The sequence below is a fragment of the Arctopsyche grandis genome, chromosome 8, assembly GCF_051622035.1.
Source record: "Arctopsyche grandis isolate Sample6627 chromosome 8, ASM5162203v2, whole genome shotgun sequence".
NCBI classification, from domain to species: domain Eukaryota; kingdom Metazoa; phylum Arthropoda; class Insecta; order Trichoptera; family Hydropsychidae; genus Arctopsyche; species Arctopsyche grandis.
In genome coordinates, this window is record NC_135362.1 from 33,180,886 (window position 1) to 33,207,264 (window position 26,379).

General features: G+C 33.7%; 2 protein-coding genes across 3 annotated transcripts in view; one reads left to right on the plus strand and one right to left on the minus strand.

Annotated features, from left to right (window-relative positions):
* Nucleotides 1-26,379, plus strand: part of LOC143916055 (alkaline phosphatase-like) — a 160,686-nt gene that overhangs the window by 126,486 nt on the left and 7,821 nt on the right. Inside the window, exon 1 of one of the 2 annotated variants that reach the window (XM_077436937.1) lies at nucleotides 25,737-25,795. The exons of the other annotated variant lie outside the window; for it this stretch is intronic. The gene's annotated coding sequence lies outside the window, so the exon portion shown is untranslated. Of the gene's footprint in view, nucleotides 1-25,736; nucleotides 25,796-26,379 lie in introns of those variants that run through there. 2 annotated transcript variants of the gene reach the window in all.
* On the minus strand, nucleotides 13,778-18,980 carry Sym (symplekin scaffold protein). Its single transcript, XM_077436931.1, has 13 exons — nucleotides 18,797-18,980; nucleotides 18,100-18,293; nucleotides 17,830-18,025; nucleotides 17,552-17,745; nucleotides 15,945-17,473; nucleotides 15,606-15,857; nucleotides 15,343-15,534; nucleotides 15,140-15,246; nucleotides 14,953-15,055; nucleotides 14,749-14,867; nucleotides 14,522-14,668; nucleotides 14,220-14,438; nucleotides 13,778-14,150 (listed from the first exon to the last, which is right to left on the minus strand). Exons 1-13 carry the CDS (start codon nucleotides 18,848-18,850, stop codon nucleotides 14,052-14,054), a joined length of 3,405 nt encoding a protein of 1,134 aa, XP_077293057.1. The 5' UTR covers nucleotides 18,851-18,980; the 3' UTR covers nucleotides 13,778-14,051.

The following is a 26,379-nucleotide window of genomic DNA, read 5'->3' on the forward strand; positions in this document are numbered from 1 at the left end:
TTTATCTTTCATAGAAATTTGAAATTCATATGTATTTGTTAGTTTTGAGGAAAAAAAACATTAATTAAAGGAAACCTGGTTGATCGACCCAAAAAAATCGGTTTTCAGTTTTTTGGAAGATGGCCAAAAAGCGGAAAACCGGTTTTTTGGCCATCTTCCGTTTTTCGGCTTCGGCTTAAGCTGGCTTGGAAGCCCTAGTAGATATGTATACAAAAATTCAATTAAAATATTCATAAAATATAAAAATGGATTTACTAAATAGGAAGGATTTATATATATTTTTTTGATTTTTAAATGCTTTTTATTATTACGAAATTATGTTCACAATACATCTTATATCTATTTTAATAGCTACTGATCTACTGATCATTTTCTATTTTACAATTTTAGTTTAATTTTGTTAGTAATCATAATACTATCTTATTCTAATGTTTATGTACAGCATAATAGGAAAAAGAGCTCAAAAACCTACAATTACAATTCTTATAAATGCTCATAATACATCTAATACATAATATTAATTAAAGACTCTTTAGAGAGTCGATGACCTAAAGCAGATTGTGTTTAGGTAATCTGTGTGTTATACCGAAGGGTATAGACATTTTGTTGTAATCACCGAGACTCTTCACAAGTGTGTTAATAGGATTTATATACATGTGTATCTATGTATGTATGTACAATATGAAAATTGTGAAAAATTGAAAAAATATATAAATGTAACAATTCGTGAGAGAGGAATAATATTTCATTGTGACATTCTTGAAATGTGGTTCTGCTATGACAGTAATCATCAAGCTATTCGTCGAGGGAGTTGTGAATGGGGGTGTGGGTGGCGAGGGGGAGGAGATGTGCCGCAAAATAGGTGGTATTGTGACGCAAATGGAGAGATGGAGAAAGAAGGGAGGAGGCTCACTCGTATGCACTGCGTTGGAAAAAGACGACGTGATAACCAGGGGGTGAGTGGGGTTTCATTTTTTGCTTTTTTAAACATGGACGATGAGACATATTGCTGTGGAATCGAATGAAAAGAGACAGATGTAGAGGGTTGCCTCTGTGTTGGAGAGAGACGGGTGGATGGTGGTGGAAGGTATGTACATAGGTACATAGAAGGCTGGAGGGATATAATTGGGAGGGAAGGTGGTGTGCGGTGAGATTATTAAAACGAAGGGCGGGATTTTTTACTTATGCTCGGCTGGCTTCACTACGGGACCCCCACACACCGCTTTATTAAATATTATATACATATATATATAGTACTAGTGGCCTGTGTGCACATCATTGTGCACTCGGTAAAATATCGCAATTCGGATCAACGGAATTAATAATTTCAAATCTAATTAATTTTTGTGAAGTGATATACCGCGCCTCTTTCCACGATATACGATTCCAAGGGGAGAAGGAGAGAGACAGAGCATGGTGTTAACAGCGAGTACTTCGTACGCACGCACGCACGAATAAAGAATTGCAGACGAACGGTTTGAATAAAAATAATAATTTATTATTATGATATTCAGTACAAGAGCTGATTACAGACTAACTTAAACTCTAACAGTGTCGAGTTGAAATGTGTAAATGTGTCGAACAAATTATGTGTGACTTATCTCTACTGGTTAGTCGTTTTATTCTTAATGTTAATTACACATCATGTGACAATGAAGGAGTCATAATGATGGTATCATACAGTGACGAATTTGTGATGGTTGAGTATATGGGCGGGCCGCACCGTGCGACTTGCCAGCGACTTGGTTAAGGACGACCAGACCAATGCATACAGGTAGATGGGACATGCCACACCCTTCAACTTGTTTGTCGCACACATTTCCATACATTTTTTCGTGTCGCGCAACTAGTCGGCCGACAAAGTTGCACGGTGCGGCCCGGCCCTAATGGTAGAGGGTTGTCCTCAACCCTTAACTTACGCACGCATTAGACAATTATTATAGGGATAATATTTTAGGCACGGCTGTAAAATAAATTACACGACAAATGTCAAAACGACATTTAATGTCAAATTAACATCTTTAAAATAGCTCAAGCGTCAAATCTTTCAAAATCAAATCAAAGTAACAAAAATAAAAATTGACGTTTTAGTGAAATCATAACCACTTACATTTTCACTGGTAATCGTAATATCTTGGCAGCCAACACTTATTTATATGAGGGTTAGGTTAGGTTAGGTTAAGATTAGGTTGCTAGAGTCGGTATTTATTTTTGTCAAATTTTATTTTTTTACTGGCAACTTTTTATACGACATTTTGGACCCTATCTAAAATGTCGTGCGAGCTATTTTAGATAGGGTCTTTATTTTTATTTGCCGGGCCGATAAATAGTACCTATTATTATCTTATACATATATAATTTAGAAAGAGACTTTGTATGAATGTATGTATATTTGTTTGGATCATAAAATCCGTGACGTTCAATTTAATAAAAAAAAAACAAATGACTATTCAAATAAATTTAAATAAAATAAAACTATTCAAATAAATGTAATATTTAGTATATAGATTTATTAGATTGGCCATGTTTAAGTAGTTTATATTACAAATACCGAGCGAAGCCGGGTAATATAGTTAGTATACGATATTATACGTACATATTCACATAAAATATATCATTATATTTCTTCATTAATCTTTACAAAAACGCAACCGTTGTCGAGCCCTTCTATAAATGCTGTTCGTGGATAAATCAAATTCGACCATTTCAAATTAAATTGCCAAAAAGGAAATATGTATGTACCTATAGTAAATACTGATGTAAATAAGTAAAATTCCACAGAAAAATTTAAAAGGGCAGATCTATGTATAAGGGAAGGTTGGAAAAAAATTTACAGCATATCTAATTATTAGCATTTCACTAATAAGTATGTACATTAACGGTGTGGATTTTTATCTACAAAATACACAAATAAACCATGGAAACGTGATCAGTCAAAATCTCAAAGAATCAGTTTCTCACGATCACAATACTTGATCTATTGATAAAGTAAATAAATCATTGAACCATTAGACTAAACATTTAGTTTAAACATTGAGGGTACACAAACTATTAGGGACCCGAACCGGAACTGAACTGAAAAACGGTTATTTTTGCCGGAACGAAAACCGAGACCGAAAACCGAGAGTAAAATAAATATATGTATATACTTTGGGAATGATAGAATTAATGGACAAACATAAAAATATATATTTTTGAGACTTACATTTTGAAAAGATATAATACTATAAAATTATAATATCGATATCAAACAAATATACTCTGTTACAACAGATAATGGAGCTAATATGATCAAATTTGTCAACTTGTTATAAACCGAAATAGATGAAGAAAACCATTAATTATGAAAGAGACTATGAAGCAAATACATGCTATGTATGCTACCTTCCATTGAGAACTGTTCTATCCGTCAATTCTCATCGGAATAAAATGTGTGGCACAATTAGCAATCAAAGATTATATTAACGATTCTGATTTAAATACAATTATATGTGAAGCTCGTGAGCTGTCATTGAACTCATTATATATCATAGATATCAATGAATACATTATAAATTGGCTATCAAAAGTGCGCAATTTAAACTAAAAGCAAGAGTAAATACACCCATATTTATAAAAATTTACTTCTAGAATAAAAAAAAACTACTAGATTCCTTCTAATCTGTTGTCGCACTTTTGTTCCTAAGAGTAGGGCCCGGTGAAAAATTGACAAGTCTAGAGAAAGGCAATTAATTGTGAAGAAAAAAAATGTATTTTCTCCGCATTTTAGCTACATAATAATCCGCCCTCTATTCCGCAGTGCACCAGCGGCAAGCTACACATACTAGGAAATATTCTCCTTTGACATTTTAATTATATATATGATCACAATAAGTTAAAGCGAAAAGCCGTATAAATAGACGGGGTGGGTGTATTTACATACATTACTTGCTAATATTTAAATACAAGAGAACCGAAAACCGAAAACTGGAACTAGACCGATTTTTTTTTACCGAACTGGAATGAAAAAAATAAAGGTTCCCTGCAAATTACTTAAAAATAATGATAATTTCAATTAAATTTACATTTGTATCATTTACACACTTTTGTATATTTAATTGCACTAAATGATTACATATTATGTAAGTCAATTTCAGTAAATCTCAATTATTTATTGGGATAAGACGCTATAATTTTAATTGAAATTTACAATCCAAAAATTATGTCTGCTAAAACGGAAAACGAACTAAAAATTGTATTGAAATTGTCCGCTAAAATCTTAAAAATTTCTAACGAATATAAAAACTTCGTACATAAATAAAGTAAAAATAAATATAAAATTAAATATTTATGAATTAATATTATATGTATCACATCACATAAAGTGTATATAGCATGCATATATGTACATTTGTACATAGGACTAGTGTTCAGCGGTATTCAGCAATTAATTTAAAATTTTAAAAATATCCAGTTTGAAACGACTACCATTTGGAAAATGCAGATTTTTCAGAGGCCGCATTAATTATTTTTAATAATTTGATTGCACCATCAGCGGCAGCAATCATCCGGCACAATATTAACGACCTCTTAATAAATAATTATCGCCTGCAAAATCATGACCGTCCAATTAATTCGCAAATCGATCAACTAAATTATTCAACTAAGTAAAAAAAAGTTAAATTTATTTAAAATTGGTTTTCATTCCATTTCAAAGAATCTGCACGGAGCAGTTTATATAAAGATGCAACGCACCAGTAATTTCCTGTGGGAAAATTGAAATAAATTCAAGTCTCGAAGTCGACATAATAAAAATATGCACCGATTTCCTTTCCATGCGAAGTTCGCTCCGATTTGCCGGAAAATTCGCAACAAATATATCGAAAATTCATCTTTACAAAATCGTAACATACTTATTGTGCACGTAAATAAATAAAATTTTGAATCACTTCAAAATCTAGCAATACATTACATTGAATGTTGAAAGAAAAATGAATTATTTGCTATATTAATACTGAAAAAAAAACTTTGAAGATTTTCGTGCAATTAATTCATTTGAATCAGATAAAATATATTCTAATTATAACCAGTATGTTACTTACTACTGTAATATCCAGTTAATTATTTATTCAGTCATACATATATAGCTTTGTGTGAGATGCTGATAATATTTAATATTAATAAACATCTATAAGCAAAGCAAAAAACAAAGACTCGTATTTTCTTCAATAACTATTTCCAAATAATTGTTATACTTCTTATGCTGCCCTAAAATTGTATTTAACTTTATTTCAAAAATTATCTCCAAGCAAAGAGATGATCCTAAAATTGAAGGTTCTATTCGCTTAAATGGAACATTAAAATGTTATAATTGAAAAAGTTCTCTTGTCATGATAAATAAAATAAAGTGTATAATATTTATTGAATAACTGGAGATTTTGAAAATTACATTTAGAAACAAAAACACTCATCTCAAAGAATAAATTGATCAGAGATTCCTTCTTTTCAAACAGAGTGGTTTCAGTTTGGAATAGTCTTTCCAATAATGTAGTACATATTTTATGAAAGCTTGATGTATTTTTTAAACTTTTTGTGATTTCTGTAATTCTTCTTTCCCAATATATTTCTATATTTTTGCTTTATTTTATTTAAAACTAGTTGTTGTTACCCGGCTTCGCTCAGTATTTGTAATATAAACGGCATAAACATGGCGAATATAATAGTAAATAATCATTTTTATTTTATTAAATTTATTTGAATCTAAATAAGTATATATCGAATCGTCGTCATAGAAACATTATTTTGTTTTCGAAGTTCACAACCAAAAATACTTGCATACATATGTATATGCATAAAAAGTCTCTTTCGAAATTATATATTAGACGTTACTGTTTTAAGGTATTTTTTTTAACAGTGCCTATCGGCTTTGCCACCTTCCCCACGTATTTTAATAAATAAATAATTCGGTAGGTACATGTACATATGTAAATAAATATATATGTATCGTACATACATATATACATACATACACATGAAGTGGCCATTATAAAGAACATCGAAATTTTAAATATCGTAAAAATACATCATTTTCTTTATTGATATACATATATGTACATATGTTCATATAATTAAGGGAAATTTGATAATTGAATTAATTAAAACTTCATAATACAATGATATATGTATGTATGTATATCTTATAATACTACGTACTATTTTTGAAAATAACAACTATTGCCGCATTGATAAGTTTTCAATGATTAAATATACAAATTTTTCATATACATAAATTTAATTTAAAATATTGTGTTCAGTAGATACTATCTTCGTTTCAAATAAATAAAATTGAATTATATAGGTACAATATATGTATTTATTGAATGCTTGGTGATTACATTTTCGCAGTATCGATATGACCGACCCTTTACTTTAATCCATGCATAGCATGAGTGTGAAAAAATAATCGGGGCAATTTCGCCTTAATTTATGCATAGGCGTTCGTGCCGGCAAATTAACAGGTGTCGCCAACCCAATTTGTAGACCTCTTGTGCGGCGACAATAGGGGAGAAGCCTCAAGTGTCATGGACCCTCAAATGTCTTACGAACCTAAACATACACACAACATAATATAATCAAATATTTATCCGAACCAATAGAATAACTGTTTACAATTATTGGTAAATAATACGCTCTAGTGTTAATCGTTCTTTTCTCTGGAAGCCAGATGATGATGGATAATGAATAAGATTTAGGAAGAACGTTAGACGTCGTCAACTTTTATTAACCAATCTTTTTATTAAACAAATACGATAGAAAAAGGTTGAATTCAATTTAAAAAAATACTGTACTTCCGGCTTGCGAATCCTGACCAAAACCTTATCAGCTCTAAGTTAGTAAATAAATAATACAAATATAAATTTTCAGCTTGATACGTTCAGGGGTGTGGACAGAATCGATGCGACAACATTTTTGACCTTTCTAAGAGGAAAAAATCCCACTTCTGGTTTATAAAATTTAGTTATTTTTTTTTTATTTTCATCACATTCATATTATAATTATACTTGAATTTTTTCGTGAAGAACACACATGTTTAGGGGGTCGAAAAAAATAGTGGAAGAAAAATCGAACAAGAGTAAACTGCCACTTCCGGTTGAGAGATGCTTACCAAAATTTATACATAACTTTTATTACGCTTAAACTTATAGATATGAAATCTCGGTTCAATAAACCAAAAGGTTTCTGAGAAAAACATAAAAAACCTCGATTCTCCAGAGTAAAAGTACTACTTCCAGTTCAGATAAAAATATTTAAAATATATAAGATTATAATTATTATTATTTCTATTAAATGTAAAAAAAATTCAGTTCGATTCAGTTAGCGGTTTGGGAGATAATTGATTTCAAAAACTTTAAAAAAGGGGGGACACCTATAAGGGGAGGTACCATTTCCGGTCAATTTAAAAATTTGAAAAAAATAAACGTCGTGTCGATAAAAATTTCAGTCACTGATACTAAGTTTCAGTTTGATAGGAATAACGGTGGTCAAAAAATCTCCTAAATACACAGACACACACACATTTTTTCTAGATCATGAAAACGTGATCAGTAATCGAGTTCGAATCAGTCAAAATCTCGAGTTGGAACTTTCGCATGATCACAAAACTTCATCTATTGTTACTACGTACATAGATAAAGTAAAAATATTGTAAGCAATTCTATGCCCATGTAATAAATTGAATAAACTTTTGAACTGATTCTATTTGAACCTCAAAAATTTATTCGTTGCATATTTCCAAGAATCTATTGTAGTTCTATTGAAATAAAATTTATGATTTTCTTAATATATGTAACATCACATTATTGAAAGATCGCTCGCTAAAGTTGTCAGAGAGTAGGTTTACCAAATTTTATATAACAGTACTATACACATAACTGTTTTTAAAATGTGTGTACCATCTCGTTATATTAAAAAGATGTCATACAAAATTTTCTTTAAAACTGAGCAATTTGACTAAATTATATGATTTATTGTTTAATGTATATTTCGTTGTTGATATTATTGTTCGATAATTTACTAGAGCGTTCTTAGTTGATAAAAATACAGCAACTACTTACTAAACGTCACCATGATCAAAATTTTCACTAATTTGGACGTGATTATTACGATTATTTCTCACCATCGAACTATCATTGACCAAACCGCACAAAATGGCAAAGTATCAAAACGATCGGAAGACTGTAGGAAAATATACTGAATCAATTACGAAGTGTAGAAGAGGCTAGTAAAAATCTTATTTATTGACCATCCGAATAGCAATCAATTTTAATTTACATACATATATTTATTCATTTTCGAACTTTATATGAATTAATTTATTTCAAAAGTCTGTCTTCGATAAAAAGTCATGTACGTACATATGTATTTAGATGCGCGGCTTCATTAGATATAATAATTAATTAGTTTTAAAAACGCTTCTTAAAAATATTGTTCGAATTATACGATATACATATGTACATATTTCATTGAAATTTAAAGGCAAAATTAGACTAAATGAAAAGTTTCAGCAAAATCATTAGTCCAGTTTTTAGAAAAATAAATTAAAAATACGTATAATTTTATATACATACGTATGCACAAGATTAGCTCGTTTAATAATGTAGGATTTAAAACGTATCTTGAATCAAACTCCGTTGTAATCATAAAATTAAAAGGTTAAATGCTTTACTGGCGTTCATCGAGTAAATCTGATGCCAATAATAATATGTAAATTTATAGTTTTCATGCTATAAATAGAGCAACGATTGTTGAAAATTGTGAGAAACCATTAAGCTCACTTGTTCTTTGAATGATCATCTATTCATCCCTTTATTCTCTTCTCTATTATGCATGTACATATGTAGTAGGTACTTCCCCAGCTAATTCATTTTCAATATAGTTTTTTCTCACTACATATGTATGTATTATATATGCATACGTTCAAATGGATTATATTACAAAACAATTAAAGTTTTTGGTACGAATTAATTCCAAAATAGATTGACTTTCATTGTAATTAAATATCATCTTACCTATTTTTAAAATATGAGCAATTTAGTGGATGACACTGACACACTTGCCGAAGTGTCGAGTGGTCATTACTACCGAAAGTGTTAAAGCAAATTGATGATACACATGCATGCATAGTTGATGTACGTACACATGACGATAGTGGATGGAAGGTCCCCCTTCGTCAGGAGTTACGGAGACACCAGCCGGGCTGTGCTCGAGAGCGCAAATGTTGATTTGCATATTTATAAGGGGACTTGTCTCCTCACACAATAGACACGCAATTAATTATTCGCAAATGTGAACGCCAAATCAAAAACCCTAAAACGTTCCCATGTTCATCAACCAACTCCAACCTATTGCCTTTTTGAATCGATGCAGAATATATGTACATATGTACGTACATGACTAAACAATAACTAGTACTTTAAAATTAAATCATAAATCATTCAAAAGAAAGCCTCATAAATTTAATATTATACAAATATCGATGAAAACTTTCGAAGATACCTAACTAATGAAAAAAAAACGTAAACAGTATACATATATCAAGTTCAACATTTCATAAAATGAATTGAACGACCAGGAAATTTTCCCATTGGACCGTTACAAGAAAGTATCAATTTATTTTCATTTTTGGTAGATAAGTAGTATAGAATTTCACCCTTTCAGTGATAAAATTAAGTATACCCAGGACTTTTTCCTCATGTAACGCGGCGGAACGGCGTTCAGGCACCTTTTTTCTCATCATTTTTTATGTTTCAAACGAATCTATGTATATTTTAATATATAATTTCGAAAGAAACTGTATGTAAGCATTTTTGGTTGGGAACATTGAAAACAAGTCAAAGTTTATATGACGACGATTCGATTGATTGAATATTATTTTTTTTCGATTCAAATAAATTTAATAAAAAAAAACAAATGAAAATTTACTATTAGATTCGCCATGTTTACGCTGTTTATATTACAAATAAAGTAACAAAAACTAGTATTCAATATGATATAGTTTGAATATAATCTTTTCTAGTAAAAAAACTTGACAAGAAGTGAGTTCTGGCACCTTTTTTTTCAAAAAAAAAGCCTTGAATATACCTACATATACATATAGGTCTGTTACTGAGAGTTGGCGCGAACAAATACATTTGTGTTGTGTCGGTGAATACACTTTCACACTGCATTCAATAATGAAAAAACACTCTGTCCCTTCCACGCGCTTCTGTCTGTGTATGAGAACGCGCCAACTCTCAGTAACAGACCTGTACGTACAAATTTTATTTCTTCATATGTAAGTCAAATCCTGTCATAATCTCCAATTGTGGTTTTTGGAAAATCCTCTGGGTAGTATGTAGAATTAGTCAATATATTTCTTTTGTATGCTAAATTTCAGTAGGATCAGTGGAAAATTTTCCTCTTCCTGATATGCCCAATCTGTCTCTGTGTGTTAGAATGAAATTTCAATCTTAATTAGACAGGCATATACCATTTTTTCAATAAAGTTAGACTATCTCAATACATTTAACATAGTGCACAAGACGTCACAAAGCAATAGGATAATAAGGAGTGGCGTGCGCTTGTTCGGATTGGGCTAGGTCTGATGATAAATTTTCCATGACGATAAGACACGTTCAACACGTCAAGAGCCCCATTGTCAACGGCCAGGCCGTTAGCACAACAAACCGAGGCGGCGCCAGGCGTCAAGGGGTTAAGTGCGAAATCATAATCAAGAGCGCCAGCAGAACCCACCCCACTCCAAGCCACCCACCCTTCCTCCCATTTCACCCACTCCAAGCCACGGTATGTCGGGAAAAAGAAGTGCCCAAGTGTTTTTTAAACGTAATTGTTCATTTAATGAACGGGGCAACCTCGGGCTACATGGTGGCACATAACGACACACTCGTCACACTCCGTCACACTTCGACATCGCCAATTTTATTCATCTACCACCTACCTACGCTGAATAAATACTTATTTAACACTTTTAGAATACAGAGTTCGAGTACCCGATGAAATATCATCGCATGGCTGTTAGCATATTAAGTTATTAAATAAATAACAAATTAAAAGAAAGGTGTCGGTCCTGTGTTCGATCCGCACGCGGTCAGAGAAATGTTATAACAATAGAAGTGGCTTTAAGGTCTGCCTGCACTATGCGTCAAACGAACGATCCGACACTTCACAACAGTGTGCGACAATATTAGGTAAACCGCACTTGAACGACAGCGATGCGACACTACGCAGTAAATTATGTCAATCATTCGTTCGGTACCTCGGAGCAAGATGGACGTAACGGACGCTATTATAGTATCTTTGATATGCGAGGAAGAAGAACAGTCGAGAAAAACCAAAAGATTATGGCTACATGCTATTTCAAAGTCACGATATGAAGGAGAATAATTGTCGCAAGGCAACCCCCACTCAACGACACTTGCGTCAAAGTTGATCGAAAAGTCGACTTTGACGCAAAGTGTCGTTCTACGTCATGCGACTGTCGCGCAGTGCGTTATGTCTCATACAATTTCATACAAACAATATTTGGTCACGTACTGTTGTGAAGAGTCGGATCGTTCGGTTGTCGCATAGTGCGGTCAGACCTTTAGACGTCAAGTGAGGAATGTCCACAGACCTTTTCAAATAATTTTGGCGTCAGTCATGTTTGATGCTTGGTGCGGTAATTGGACTATTCGTCACATTGGGGTGGTCACAAAGACAATTTTTGCCATGAAAATCGCGAATACACAATATTTGGCACTCAAGTTCTCGTTACTATGATAGTTATCGTTAGTATGATGGACTTTTCGGCTGCCAGATGTTCCGTTATAGAGATTTTAGTGACTTTGTGACGAGTAATTTGTGACCAGTAATCACCGAATCGCTTGGTGCTCGACGTACATATATCCCATAAAAACTTCTCTGTTTGTTTATATTACTCGCAAGATGGGCAAGTGCATCGTTAAAAATTGCACAATGCATTCAAGAACACACAATAAACAACATGGGATACATTTTTATAAGTAAATTGATCATTTAAGTAACATATTATTCAATTAAAATCATAGTTTGACAGTTTTTAAGTGTCATGGCGATCGCCCGCATTCTAAATAAATTTCAGGGGTGGCACCAGAGAAATGTAAAAATTATTTTTAAATAAATGTAAAAACATTTCTCTTGGTAGCGCCGAATACTCAATTATATTAATAACCATTTATATAAGTTTAATTAATATAAACATCGTTCATTTTATATTATACATATTTTTGTTGAAACTATACAATACACGTTAATTTAAGACTTCCCAAAGGACAGACAAATACAAAAAATTGGATGAAAATAATCCACCAACTGAGAAAAGAAACGGATTGGCCGCCACGCCCAACACCACCATATATTCAAATTGTAAATAAATCTATATGAGAATAAAACTTTTATTTCTGTAGTAAATATGTGATGACCCTGATTATATTTCGTGCGTTGTAGCGTAGTTATGGAGACGTACCGCGTATTATTGACACAATTTATTTATTCGTAAAGGCACTTCTATTATTATAACATTTCTCTGCACGCGGCACACTTTTTTTCAAATATTTTTTAAATGTATTTAATTTTATATTTATATTTGTTTAATATGAAAAAAATGGTGAAAGAAATGTTCATTCCTCAGGATTCGTAAAAGCAACGCATCGGTCACTATGTACTTTTCGGGTGCTTTTTCTTTGCCATATATCAATAATGCAATAGACGTTAAAAAATCATTATTATTTAAAAGAAAAACAGATTTCATTGAAAACTAGTGTACAATAGGAGTTTTCGCTTTAAGAATTCCATACATACATACATATGTACATATAGTGCATCGAATATATTAAAGAGACAATGTCCCACTTTGATTGCTGCATATTCAAACGTTAAGCGTTGTAACGTAGCGCTGTATAATTTTGCGCTCATTATCATATGTGAATTTCCCTTTGTTTCAGCATTGTATTTGAACAACGAAAAAAATTCTGCCAAAGGGAAAATTATACATTTTCAATGATCAACTGCAACCGCACTGGAATACCGTATCATGCATTATAAAACGTTTTTCCTCTTAATGGAAAAGCAAACTTTTGTTGAAGGAGCTTCGCCAAAGAGAGTCAGCCATATTTGGTTCGAAATACATATACATACATACATTGAAGTAGAATGGGTAGAAGCGCTCTTAGCTTCCAAAAATTTTGCTACAAAAACTCCTTGCAAACGGAGATTTCGGCTGTTTTGCTCGGTTGATTGTTAAACTCTGTAGCAGTAGGATCTCTTTGAAATAGGCTGTACTAGTGAAATTGTGTGGTAGTATTAGTTCGACAAAGTCCGAACATCTGTATGTGCACGTGCTAGATGTTCGGACCAGCCTCACTAATTGAAAAACAGTTATTATTACTTTATCTACATTGAAGTAGTATGCATAGAATTGCTCTCAGCCCTAAAAATGTTGCCACAAAATATCTGTGTGCCCCGAGATGTCAGCTGTTTTGTCCAGTTGTTGTAAGGGACGATCACTTCCACGAATTTTTTTTCCTCACTCTTTTGTCTCTCTTCTGACTTTCTGTCTCTCTCTTCGATGGCTCGCTTTTAAGCGATACTTTTGTTAGGAATGACTATTCTATACATTATACTTCAATGCATACATATGATATGAATAAGAAAACGTAATAATTTTTGGATTATGAAAGTTAAAATAAATAGGTATATACTTAGGTTAAAATTAATAATACTTCCTTCATAAAAATAAATATGAATATTTGTTTTTTTATTAAAAATGAAAATGTACAAATTTCAATCGACCATGATAAACAATGACAATTATCAATTTATAACAAATTACTAAATATGTATATTTCAAAGGTAGTATTCGTGAATATTTACTACTCTTCAACTAATACTGCACAATTACATGAATATAACTTAACTAAGACACGTAATTAACAAAATAACACCAGTGCTTAACGTCATTAGTTCTATGCACAATACACATACAATGTATAAAATATTTAATCCATTCCCGGTGGCAACGGCTCATTCGGTATCATCACATCGATCACCGTATCAATTTTATTCAACATTTCAATATTATTTGTAGAATTTAATTCCTATAAAAGTATTAAAAAATATAGTAAACATGTACAAATTTCAAATAGAAAGGATAAAATATTAATTACCGGCTCTCTGCTGCACTCCGATAGTACAATATTGACGTGTGGTAGAATGTTGGTCATACTTGGCAAAGCTTGCCTTAACGACGTCGATATGTCTGGACATGCTGTTAATAAAAGTCGCAACGGTTCCGGTGGCAACATAGTCACGACACTGAGAGACTGCGGATTTAATCTTTGGCAACATTTCAAAAAACCGACCCACACGACTTTCTCCTCCCATATCTGTTGATTAAAATCATCGATTACAATATGTATGTCAAATATCAAAAATCACAACATCACAGAACTCTTAATGAAATCAACACCTGTTTGTTTATAAGACGATGCAATATAGAGACAACAAGAGAAGACAGTCGAGTCGGATGACTGCTCATTGCTTGAAGTACCGTACGCATAAGCAGTACGGGAAGTTGGGGCTGATCCACCAACTCGTGTAAAACTTCTCCAAGAACCTTAAAATAAAGTTGACACTTTAATATGTGTACACATGTATATAATACAACCATGTAATAAAACAAATGACAAAACTGACTTCACATGTATAAATTTGCTTCTCAGAAAAACACATCGAAGTCGCTTTAATTATGAATTTGAGCTCCGTCTTTGTCGTGTCTATTAAATGAAGAGCTACTAATAATTCAGCTGGAGATACTATTGAAAAATAATAGAAAATTATGATTAGTAATTATGTTTTATATTTAGATTGTACATAGATATGTAAGTTTAACGAACATACCAGGTGACTGTCGGTGCTCGCCATGTGTATACAATATTTTGTTGAAAGCCTCTTTGACCACGTTCGGATTCAATTTAATCAATTTCGGCAAAGCAGATAAAATCTAAAAATCATATAATATCATTTAAACTATGATTAAAATTGATTTTTTAAATTGTACATATGTACTATTGAAATACAAATTTACCTCTGCTTTAGTTAAACCGTTTATCACAGGTATGAGGAATCTAACATCTGGTACTTTCTTTGCATATAAATCTCTCACTCTTGAAACCAATTCTGGAGAAGGAAGTGCTGTTAAAAAAATAATGAAATGATATAAAATTCATATTAAATCAGGGGTATACAAATATAAACATGTATGTATTATATGTATTATATTGGACAAACATTTTTCAGTTAAAATATGTATGACTCTCGTCACTAAAGTTTCAGCTCCCTTGGGACATTCTTCGATGAGCGAAAGTAAAGCAGCATTGTTGTGCCCTAAAAGGCGGACAGGAGCTTCTAGGAGACGTAAAACACATCGCTTTCCATCAGCTCCTATGCTCACATACACTCTGCACAATTCGACTAATAGCTCTGTAAGAAGACCGAACCAATGTAAAATTACATTTACCTCGATGACAATCAATCAACAGTAGTGTAATTACCATCATTGTGCGGAAGTAGCGACAAGTACAGCTGCAGACAAACTTTATAAAGATCATCGTCCCAAATACAAGACACTATCGGTCTATCGGAACCGATATCCATGAGATCTCTAGGCGGATCTGGCAGGGCGATGAATCCCAAATGCAAGTAGGCATGCTTGTCAATAGCTTTTTTGGTAAATTCATTTGGTTGTTTGTAAATGCTGACAACCTTATCGATGGCAGCCTCCCGCACAGTATTATCTTTAACAACTACATAAAATGCACATATTACGTACCTATCGAAATTTAAACGATTCCATTAATATGTAAATGAGCTGAGCAAACATTATAACTTACTCGTAAGAGGTAATAGGGCTGAAATGTGCTTTGTAGCTTTCGGCGGTTGATACATGATCAAATCCCTCAGCAAATTTAATCCCATTGCATGTTTGTCAGGTTCAATAGATACTTGCTTCAAGTACTGGAGAGCATCTCCCGTAATGAACGGAGCTTCTAAATATACGCGCCGAAATAGATTTTCCCTGAGAATCTCTTGAGAAGGATCTGTAAGTTCAGCTATATCGGTGATTAAAGCGCAAAGTACGTTGTTATAATTTTGAAAGGATTTTTCGTCGATCTTGGAAGCGTTTGTCGTGCCGACAATTTTCCTATTGAAGCCCTGTATGAAACAATACTCTTCGTACAACCATGACAGGGCGAGATCAATTCGGGAAGCAATATCATCCAATATGAAAGAAAGGATCGTTTCTCGCACTTGGTCGCCGAATGAAACGGCAAAAGTTGCGAGCATTTTCATTCTCGATGCCGTGGCACCGCCTTCTTGAGCTGGTCGTTCGGCGCGCAAAACTCTTTCTACGGCACCGTTGATCAGCTTTTCTCTAACCTCTCGAGACAACGGTTTTGTCACTTCGTGAAGTTTGATCGTTTTGACTCGCTGCTTCAGTTTAGGTATCGTCGGAGTGGGTGGACAAATCAACCCTTTGTCACCTTTGTCTTTATCGAAACTGCTAAAAACTTCTTTATCTCTAGCCGACTCCTCATTTTTATTATCATCTATCATCTTATTGAGCACGCTTTCGATTTTGCTCTCAAGTTTGCTCGATTCGAGTTTCGCCAGTGCGTTTTTCAGTTTCGCCCTTTCTTCTTCGTCTGTGATTTTAGCCGTATCCGTCGCAGACGCGTCTTTCGAGTCCAATTTAATGACATGCATTAAAAGCTTAGCTAACGATGACTGCTGGACGATAACTCCAGATTTTGAAATCGGCTCGTACAACGTTGGAAAATATTGTGGTATTTCATCGGGTACGTTCTTCATCGTCACTATAACTAGATTCACTACGCTGTCGATATTCTTCAGTCCTTCCAATAAAGATTTTTCCGTAACATTATCCACAGCGTCTTCGTTTGTCGGTTCGAAATGTGCAGAGACATCACTTTTATCGCTGCTTTGGCTGTTACTCTGTGGAGAGTCAATCCTCGCTCTTTTAGCAACACCTTCACCGTTTTTAATATCGAGGAGTCGCTTGTAGCGTCTGTCGCCCTTGGGCAGAGCTTTGGCCAATTCTTGTGTAGTCATGCCTAAATCTGTCAATATCTGATATAATTGAGGCAGCATTTCATTTGTCGACGAATGTTTGACCAAATTTAAAATTTGCATTTTGAGATGCTTTTTAACTGAATTCGCTTGGGATTGGGAGAGCGTTGGAGGCAATGACGAGTTAAGAGAACTTAACGATTGAATTACTTTAGGTAAAAATTTCGGCCTGAGCTTGGCAACTTCACACAGAGCAGACATGCAAGCCATCAAATTTACACCTGATATATGCTGAGAATTGTGAAATTTCAACAACAAATTAAAAATGTGGCTGAAACAACAATAAGTATAGAATATATTACTCAATTCTCGCTAAACAATCAGAAAATTAATAGAAATCATTCGTTACTTTGACTCTTCTTCCAATGTTCTTCTTTGTATGAAACTTAGCATGGGGGGAATGTCATCGAGAGCGTAATCGCCAGATTTCCGTTCGCAGTTCTCATCTCGGTATGTTTGTAAAATTATTATACCTTCCAAAAACTTGATCGAATTCGTACGAATACCTTCATTTTCACAATCGACCATATTCAAAATATTTAGCTGAAAAGTGAACAAAAAATGATAAAAAAACATGCACAAAACGAACGACAATACACAAAAAATAAAGTAAAAACTTGAACACACTTTGATATGATTGAGAATATTCCACGACTTCTCCATATTATCATCTTGATCGGAAGACGAACAAATCCAAACAAATGCATTTTTATATACAATATTAGCAGCTTGTATTACTCTTTTCTGCACTTGGACAGAAGCATCCATTAACAGCAGTTGCAAATTTCCTAGCATCCGTGGCAAAAGTTCAATTTTTATTTTGCTGAAATATTTAAAAATCGTTGGATTAATTTTTTTGTGTTTTTTTTTTTAGTATTTGTATATTATTATAATAACCTTATCTCTTCCATAAAACCGATGAGAAGTTTTTTGACATCTTGATTACGGTCATTTACATGACACAGCACATCATCCAAATAGCCCGGCAATGCATGAGGACATTGATGTATGAGCAATTCTTGAATTTTTCTCAACAGGTTCACCTTCTTTCCAGGAGCAGAAAAATCGAGCTGATTAATCCACTCGACGACCTAGAAATAAAAAAATACATTAAAATAACTGCTAAATGTAAAAATTTATATGTAAGTAAACAAATCCTTGAACATTTTTACACAATAGACTGGAAATCACTACGCTTTAAGATATGGCAATTAATTAAAAAAAAAAATTGCGCAGTGAAAGTCCCCGAAAACAACAAACACATTTTGGCAATACTAATCAATGCCTTGCAATACTACAAAAATTTTATCTTATGAATATTTATATTATTAAAAGATCAAATTTAGTTTAATGACAAAAAAAAATAAAAAGAAATGGCCCAATTTATAAAAGGGTGGCATGGTATCTTCAAATAAGATTATCTTTATTATGATCACTTGTATTGAGCTGTACAGCTCTAAAAAAATAAATAATTTCAATATTAAAATTTATATTGCACCAAATAAACAAAATGGAGTCATATTGATTAAGAATCCGGCTACTCATTGAAGGATTTGTATTACAATAATTGAGGTTATCCCGCCAAAGAGCGTACCTGAGTTTCGGGGCTACCGTTAGTGGCATCTTCAGTGTCCATGTTTTGCGCCATGTTTGAAGCTAGTGGAATCAGAAGTGGTGAATATTGCGAAACATGGTCCCAAATAAGACGAAACCGGCTCCGACGCCAACTGCCAGACGCCAGATCCGTAATGTCAACCAGCTGAGCACGCCGATGGCCGTAACACACCAATCCACGCCCATATATCTATTTTATTTTAGTCCATTGGTGGATGATTATGGCATTATATTGGAATTCTCAATGCACTAAAATGGTCGAAAATATAATATAGAGAGAAAAAAAATAATATACATATTATACCGTGAGCAACACAAAAACCTACGCACTCGAAAATTTTCGAATAATCTCATTTCGTTTGCAGCAGTATTTTTGAAATAAAAAGGTGTTAAATTATAACTATGTGACGAACGGATTTACGCGCGTTATCTGATCTCACGGTGGGAGATCCAGAGGGCGGATACGTCGTTCTTCTTCCAAGGGTCGGGTTATAGGGAAACGTGAACTAACCTTGGGATACAGTTTATATAGTCGGGGAGGTTCCTAACTGCAAATCGTCTCGTTGATAACAGCTTCCTCGTGGTCGGGAGCTGGCTCTGCACTTCGAAACGGTCCACTCGCGTCTGATGTATCTCCGGAAACGGCGTGAGCAATACGAGGACGTTGGCTGGAACTCTTGCGAGGGAGTGATGCTGCACTCGACCTCACAGCGGTTCTTCAGCAAGATGGCGGATCTCTGGGCCCCGTCTCCCCGTGGAGACGTGCACAGGAGAGATCCTTCTTCGGCGGGGGATGGCGGTAGAGAGGCTCGCTCTCGAGGCGCTCGAGATGAGCATAGTCGTTGGCGCGGTAAAGTCATGGACGCCACCCTAAGTATTACTATCGTTGTCAACTGAAGGGACACTCGGGAGAACGTCGCGTTACAACTAGGATTATAACAAGGCAAATTATGAATTGTATCAATGTGTTTATTTAGATATTGAATTTATTTCGGAAAATCTATTATTGGTTTTTGGGACTTTTAAGCGTTTTTATTTCATTTAACTTCTTCTTCTTCGCGTGCCATATGCTTTTAGAACGTCGGCAACTATGTAGATGTCGCATTCGTACTTTTTCAACGGCTGCTCGAAATAGTGCTCGGGTGCTGAGGATGTACCACTGCCGAGGATTCTTTAGCCAAGATGTTTTCCGCCTGCCCCGACTACGTTGGCCTACGAGTTTCCCCTGGATTACACTGTTCGATACGAAAAATGGTTCAGAGACGAAATATGACTTTTATTATAGATCTATGCCCAGTAAACACGAATCTGGTAATAAAAAATGTTGATTGGCTTGAGATTCGGCGATATATGTATTTTTTAAATTGCGCGATTTTTCTATAACTTGGTGTTGTTCGGTCGATGTCTCAAAATCTGTCAATTTTCTGTTCAGAGTGAATATTGTAATCTATTGTCGGGTATTTTATCTTTCATTTGTCGTACTTTTCAGCTTTCAAATCTCTCTAAGTAGTCGTCCAGTTCAAATCAAAAGCCAAAAGTACGTATTTTAACTAAGGATTTTTTCCCACTGTTAATACTATTTTCTATTGAAACATGTTTATTGGGATAGTGTTCTGGCCACACTATTTTTTGTTTTCGTTTAAAAGAGTTAATTGTAAAAGTGTGCTGAATTTTAAATCGGTAAAATTTCGAGCTAAAAACTCGTACTAGTGGAGCACGTACGCATGATGACTCACTACGCTCGCGCTCAAGCAAACACAGCGTTATGACTGTTATGAGTTATAACTCAGAAGAAACAGCCTTCCCATCAGGGCTAGCACTTCGGCATTGGTACGACGCGCCATCCATGAGATTCTCAGCATCCTTCTGTATGTCCACATTTCAAAGGTCTGTAGTTTTTTACAGGTGGAATCTGTCAGAGTCCATGCTTCTGTCTCATACAGAAGGATGCTGAAGAACTGCGTAGCATCGTAGATGTCTAAAAAGTCGGAGTGCTATACTGAGATCACGTGTGATTAGGACATTTTTCAATTTTAAGAATGCATCTCTTGCTTGCTCCACTCTAACGAAAATTTCCTTTCACACGTTTCACCCAGATAGCACCCAAGATATCTGAAACTATCTACTCTTTCCACCACGTTGTTATTAATCTTTATATGAGAGTTGACCATATTGTGCGTCAACTTGCTGAATATCATCCATTTGGTTTGTTTATATTCAGTGTCAACCCCGCTCTAGAGCTATGATATATGCTGAATATCATCCGCATACCGAATGTTATTTATACTGTGCCATTTATTGTAATTCCGGAATCCATTTCTTCCAAGGCTTCAGCAATAATATTTTCGTAATATATGTAAATTAAACAGTAGCGTTGAGAGCACACATCTTTGACGAACTCTAATTACATACATTAACGTAACTACATAAATTTGTTATACATATCTATCTGATGACCGTGACATCGAAAGACAAAGAAGAGCCATTTGTGTAAGGGCAAATATGCTGGCTAGACGATTTTTCCACTCCAGTGTAGAGGTTAAGAGACAATTATTTATGTCCTCTTGTACTAGCCTCTATACTGGTGAATTATGGACCAGATACAAGCGGGAGACGATGAGGAAGATAAAAGTACAATACAACAACTGTTACCGAGCTCTTTTCGGGTTACCTAGGAGCTGTAGCGCGTCGCAAATGTTTGTAGAAGGGCATGTGCCTCACTTTGAAGCCATTCTCAGGATGAGAGCGGCCTCTCTACGTCTTCGTATATTTTTATCGCCTAATTGTCTTCTTGCTGCTGCATCTTCTCATTTGCATTCTTCATTGTATGTTCGATGGATGGAACTACTCCACCAACCGCCTTGAATAGACATTAAATTATTATTATTACACTTATTATTAGATTTATTATATTATTATTATTTATTATTATTAGATTTATTAAATTATTATTATTTATTATTATTAGACTTATTAAATTATTATTATTTATTATTATTAGACTTATTAAATTATTATTATTTATTATTATTAGACTTATTATTAAGGCGCCAATTCGCGCCTTCCGGGAAAAATGTTTTAGTGGATGAATTTTTCCACGTTTAACCCCCATTTTCTGTTTTCTCATTCTCCTCTATTGCCACCCCCTGGCCCCCGCAGCCCCTAGACGGCCAGCCTCTGGCCTGCCGCCCCTAGACGGCCGCTCCAAGGATATCACTGCGAGCCTGCCGCCCCTAGACGGCAGCCTCGTTGTCTACCGCAAATCGTAATCGAAACGGGTGGTTTCGATTAAATTTAATAATTTAATGTTCGATGGATGGAACTGCTACACCGACCGCCTTGAATAGACATTAAATTATTATTATTTATTATTATTAGACTTATTAGTATTATTATTTATTTATTATTATAATTATTATTATTATTATTATTTATTATTATTATTATTATTTATCAGTAATATTTATATATTTACTTATGTATTTATTTATTTATTTTTTGTTTACTATTTTTCAATACTTTTTTTATTATCTATATTTTATTTATATAGGCGTTGGGGATTGCACTATTCTCCTCATCGTCTGGAATAAAAGCTATTATTATTATTATTATTATATATATTCTAAATAATGGATTTAAGTTTTTTTTATTAAAATATAACTAATATTTTATTATTCCTCCCTTATTCTTAGTAACACATGAAATTCTTCTTAGTATAAAGTCATACAAATTATTTATAACATTTCGTGCTATATCGTTATTCTATGTGTTCTCTATGGTTTTTTTCTAGGCCCCTAATCGTTTTTAAATTATGTTCCATGACTTTCCTTTTCAAAATCAACCATAAATTTTCTATTATGTTTAGGTCAGGACTGTTTCAAGCCAGGCAAGGGATTTAATTTCTAAACTTTCCTTATAACTAGAGGTAGGACCGGAAGCGTGCCGTTTATTGTTCAATTGTTGTAAATGCTTTGTAAAAAGGTTCGGCAAACCTTTAACAATGTATTTACAACTTTGACTGGCTTTTTGACTGGTTTCATCGCTCGAAATCCAATTTTATTTTGCCTCCTATTAATATTAATATTATACTTACTGTTGTAGACGTCGAAGCACAAACCTCGTCTCTAATTTTAAAAGCAGAAGCAAAACGATACGTTTTATGACTCGTCTCCTTCAAGTGAGAGTTTTTCGTCTTTCCGCTTCCCGCAGGCCTCGTGAATCGTGCTGTTTTATTGTAATTAATTAAAAACCTACTCACAGTACCCTCACTTAAGCCCTATTTTAACTATCGATTAATTTAATTTTCCGTAATCGACATTTCGTTTCGACTTATTCATTTATATCGAAATCACCCGCGTTGATTAACTCTACGTTTATAATATTTATCCTTAAAATGGTATTTTGCTCATAAATAACTTCAAAACTACCATGATCTCTTATCTAGTATTAATGAAAATAAATTTGTAAATGAGAAAATTGCAAAATTCAATAGAACAACCATTGTTAAATTAATCACGTGTTTCTAAAATCTTTTATTAAATTTATAACAGTTTTGCATAGAGGATCGCCTTTTTATTTTAATTTATAATTATGTTGATGACCAAAATGAGCAATATGGCAAAGTATGAAAACGATCGGATAAGAGGCAAATTTTCTCCTGAATTGTAATCGTAAGTGAAACGTAAAGGAGGTTTGTAAAAAGTCAGTTATTTTGTACAAGACAGATCCCCATTTCTATATGGATCGTTCTCAACGGTCCAGCTTACAATCCTATATCTTTTATATTCAATTAATAATGTTTTATGAACCATTTCCTTTCAGAATTTAACACATTAAATGCACTCTATTATTATCCATCACCAAACCTAATCAACTTTGAATGTCTTCCTTGCCTTTGTGATCGTTTCTGTGGACATTTTTGTTATTACCTACGCAGTGGTGTCACCCCAATTTTGGAACAGCCGGTTTCCAAAATAAAATTATTTTGAAAATATATTTTGTCGTCTAACTTGTACAATTTTTGACAAAAATTATATGAATTTTTAGATTAAATAACGGGTTTCCGGAAACTTTTGATTTTTAGCAACGGGAAACCTATGGAAACCACTGCAATTAAAAGTGACGTGCAATTAGTAGTATATGTAGGCCATAATTTTTTAAGTAAATTGCGTAGTATCAAAATTCCGGTGTAGCATCCTAGCAGAATCGCCACCACGATCATTAATAATTACAATTTATTATCGATTTCCACAAGAAAACCGAGAAGAAAATGTCAACTGATTCGTGCAAACCTGAAAATCTTTTAGCTGATGAAGTCTTATCTATGTATTGGAAACAAATGCGTGTAACGGTAGTTGGTACAAGGTGAGATGTAATATATTCCAACTAGTCAAAATATATTAAAACTGGTAGATACATTTCAACTGTTTCATACACAATCGCTATGTTAGCAATTCGTGTGTATTAGTAACAGAGTGGTTTTACACGATGAAATACCTTTATCAAGCGAAAGCAATTGTTGTAAATAGAGAAATAAAGAAGTTAGCGCTTATCACTGACATTTATTATGATTTCTACTTCAAAATTCGAACATGTAACTTTAAACGTGTGACAGAATCAATTAACAAAATAATATTTTATACACGCCTTGAACAATATTGAAAGAACGTATGTATTCGTCGTAAATAGGAAAATTCTTAGAAACTTTATGCAACACGACGTTTCACGGAGTTTAAAATTACATGTCTAAAAAGTTATTGCAAGAATGCGCACGCACATGACATTTATTGTGATTTACGATAAACAATTCATATTTTAGATTTAAAACTTCAAAAATGGCCGTTCTAAACCGTACAATTTGAACAATATGTTTCATACTCTATTTTTGTAGTTCAAATTACGTATAAAAATATGGCAAAAGTTAGCAAAAGGCCCCTCTTTTATTATTTATTATTTTTTTTATAAAAATTAAATTGATAATTAAATCACAAAATTTAAATGTTCTTTTTCCTCGCTTTCAACGTCGCAAATTCTGCAATTTCATCTTTCAAAGACATTTTAGAAGGTTCTTCATGTTCAATCAATAATATTCCTAATTCACTGAGCTTGAGTTGACTCATTGAATTTATTTTATTAATTGAGAAGAAAAGGCATTCAAAAATTATGTTAAACAAAAAACACTAGTAAATAACATTATCGAATATTTCAATTAAAATAAAATAACTATCCAAAAATCTCGAACGATATAAAATGCGAAAATGTGTCTCTGGCGTTTCCGAAAGAAAATTGAAGATTCACAATACAAACAAATGAAACGAAAATATTTTACTAACCATACTTTTTTTAATTTTAACATCGTTTTTATAGATAACCCCAGACAATTATTATTACTGTACCATAACGGAAAACTATTAAATATCGTGAGAAGGAGTATAACATCGTGAAAATTCGACATGCAAATTTGGAGTATAAACTTTTAAATAGTGCTTCTTATTAGCAATATGAATCATTTTATTTAAAAACCTTTTAGGCCCCAAAATCTAAATAGTCTGCATGCACCGCATGCCCATGCGGCATAATAATTACGCGCCTGGTATAATTATAAAAATAATATCGGGTTTTTGGAATTTTCCGATTTCGAACAACAGCTTTCCGGAAACTTTTGATTTTCAACAACAGGTTTCCGGAAACACTACCGTGAACAGGATCAGGTATCGATGCACTACCAAGTATCGCTATCGGATAATGTAACGGTGCTTTATTTTGAAAATTGCTCGTTTTTCAACATTTTTTTCAATAAATTCTTTGATTTTGGTTAAAACTAACCGAGAATAAATAAATGGCACATCCCTTCGAAGTTAGCGGCCAGCGTGTCCATAGTACTCGTTCCTTGGGTCAGCCCTGCTTGTGCGGCTAATTATGTCTGGTATCTTGAATCTCTTTGCACGTGTGTGCATTCCACAACAGCGTATCATTACGGGTAAGTTTTAAAGACGTCTTCGACATATTCATGATAGGTCAAGTCGGATCTGACTCTTGTTTGATTGGTCTAAATTGGCGGGAGTGTTTCGCAACACAAAGCTGTGTACGTACTACCGGTTGGTTAGTGTGTGCATTTGAATTGGTAATGAAAACGGTGTCGCAGTGAACACACAATTTTCTAGTTGATCGTGTGGGACAATGCGATGAATGGGAGAACTTGTCCAATTTAATCCATTGTGTGTTCCACGCGGTGGGTGTCTTGCGAAGGACTACGGATTTAAAATATACGAACAGACCCCACGTCCGCTCCTGAAGCCATCACTCTTCAATTCCCTCCCACTGGACATTTCCCATAAGCTGTCATTTTTGCATTGGCCCAAATTTTGGCCTCCAATTTCAAACGGCTTATGGAATCAACCCCACAAAATTGACCTTTTTTATGTTTCTATTTAAATAAATTATTTATTTTCAAAAGTCAACGGCATTTTTTTTTTGTAAATTAAAGTACATTAACAATTTAAACATACCCGTAGTCCCCAACGCATACCCATAGTATCTGTTGATTAACCTTCGCGATTTCAA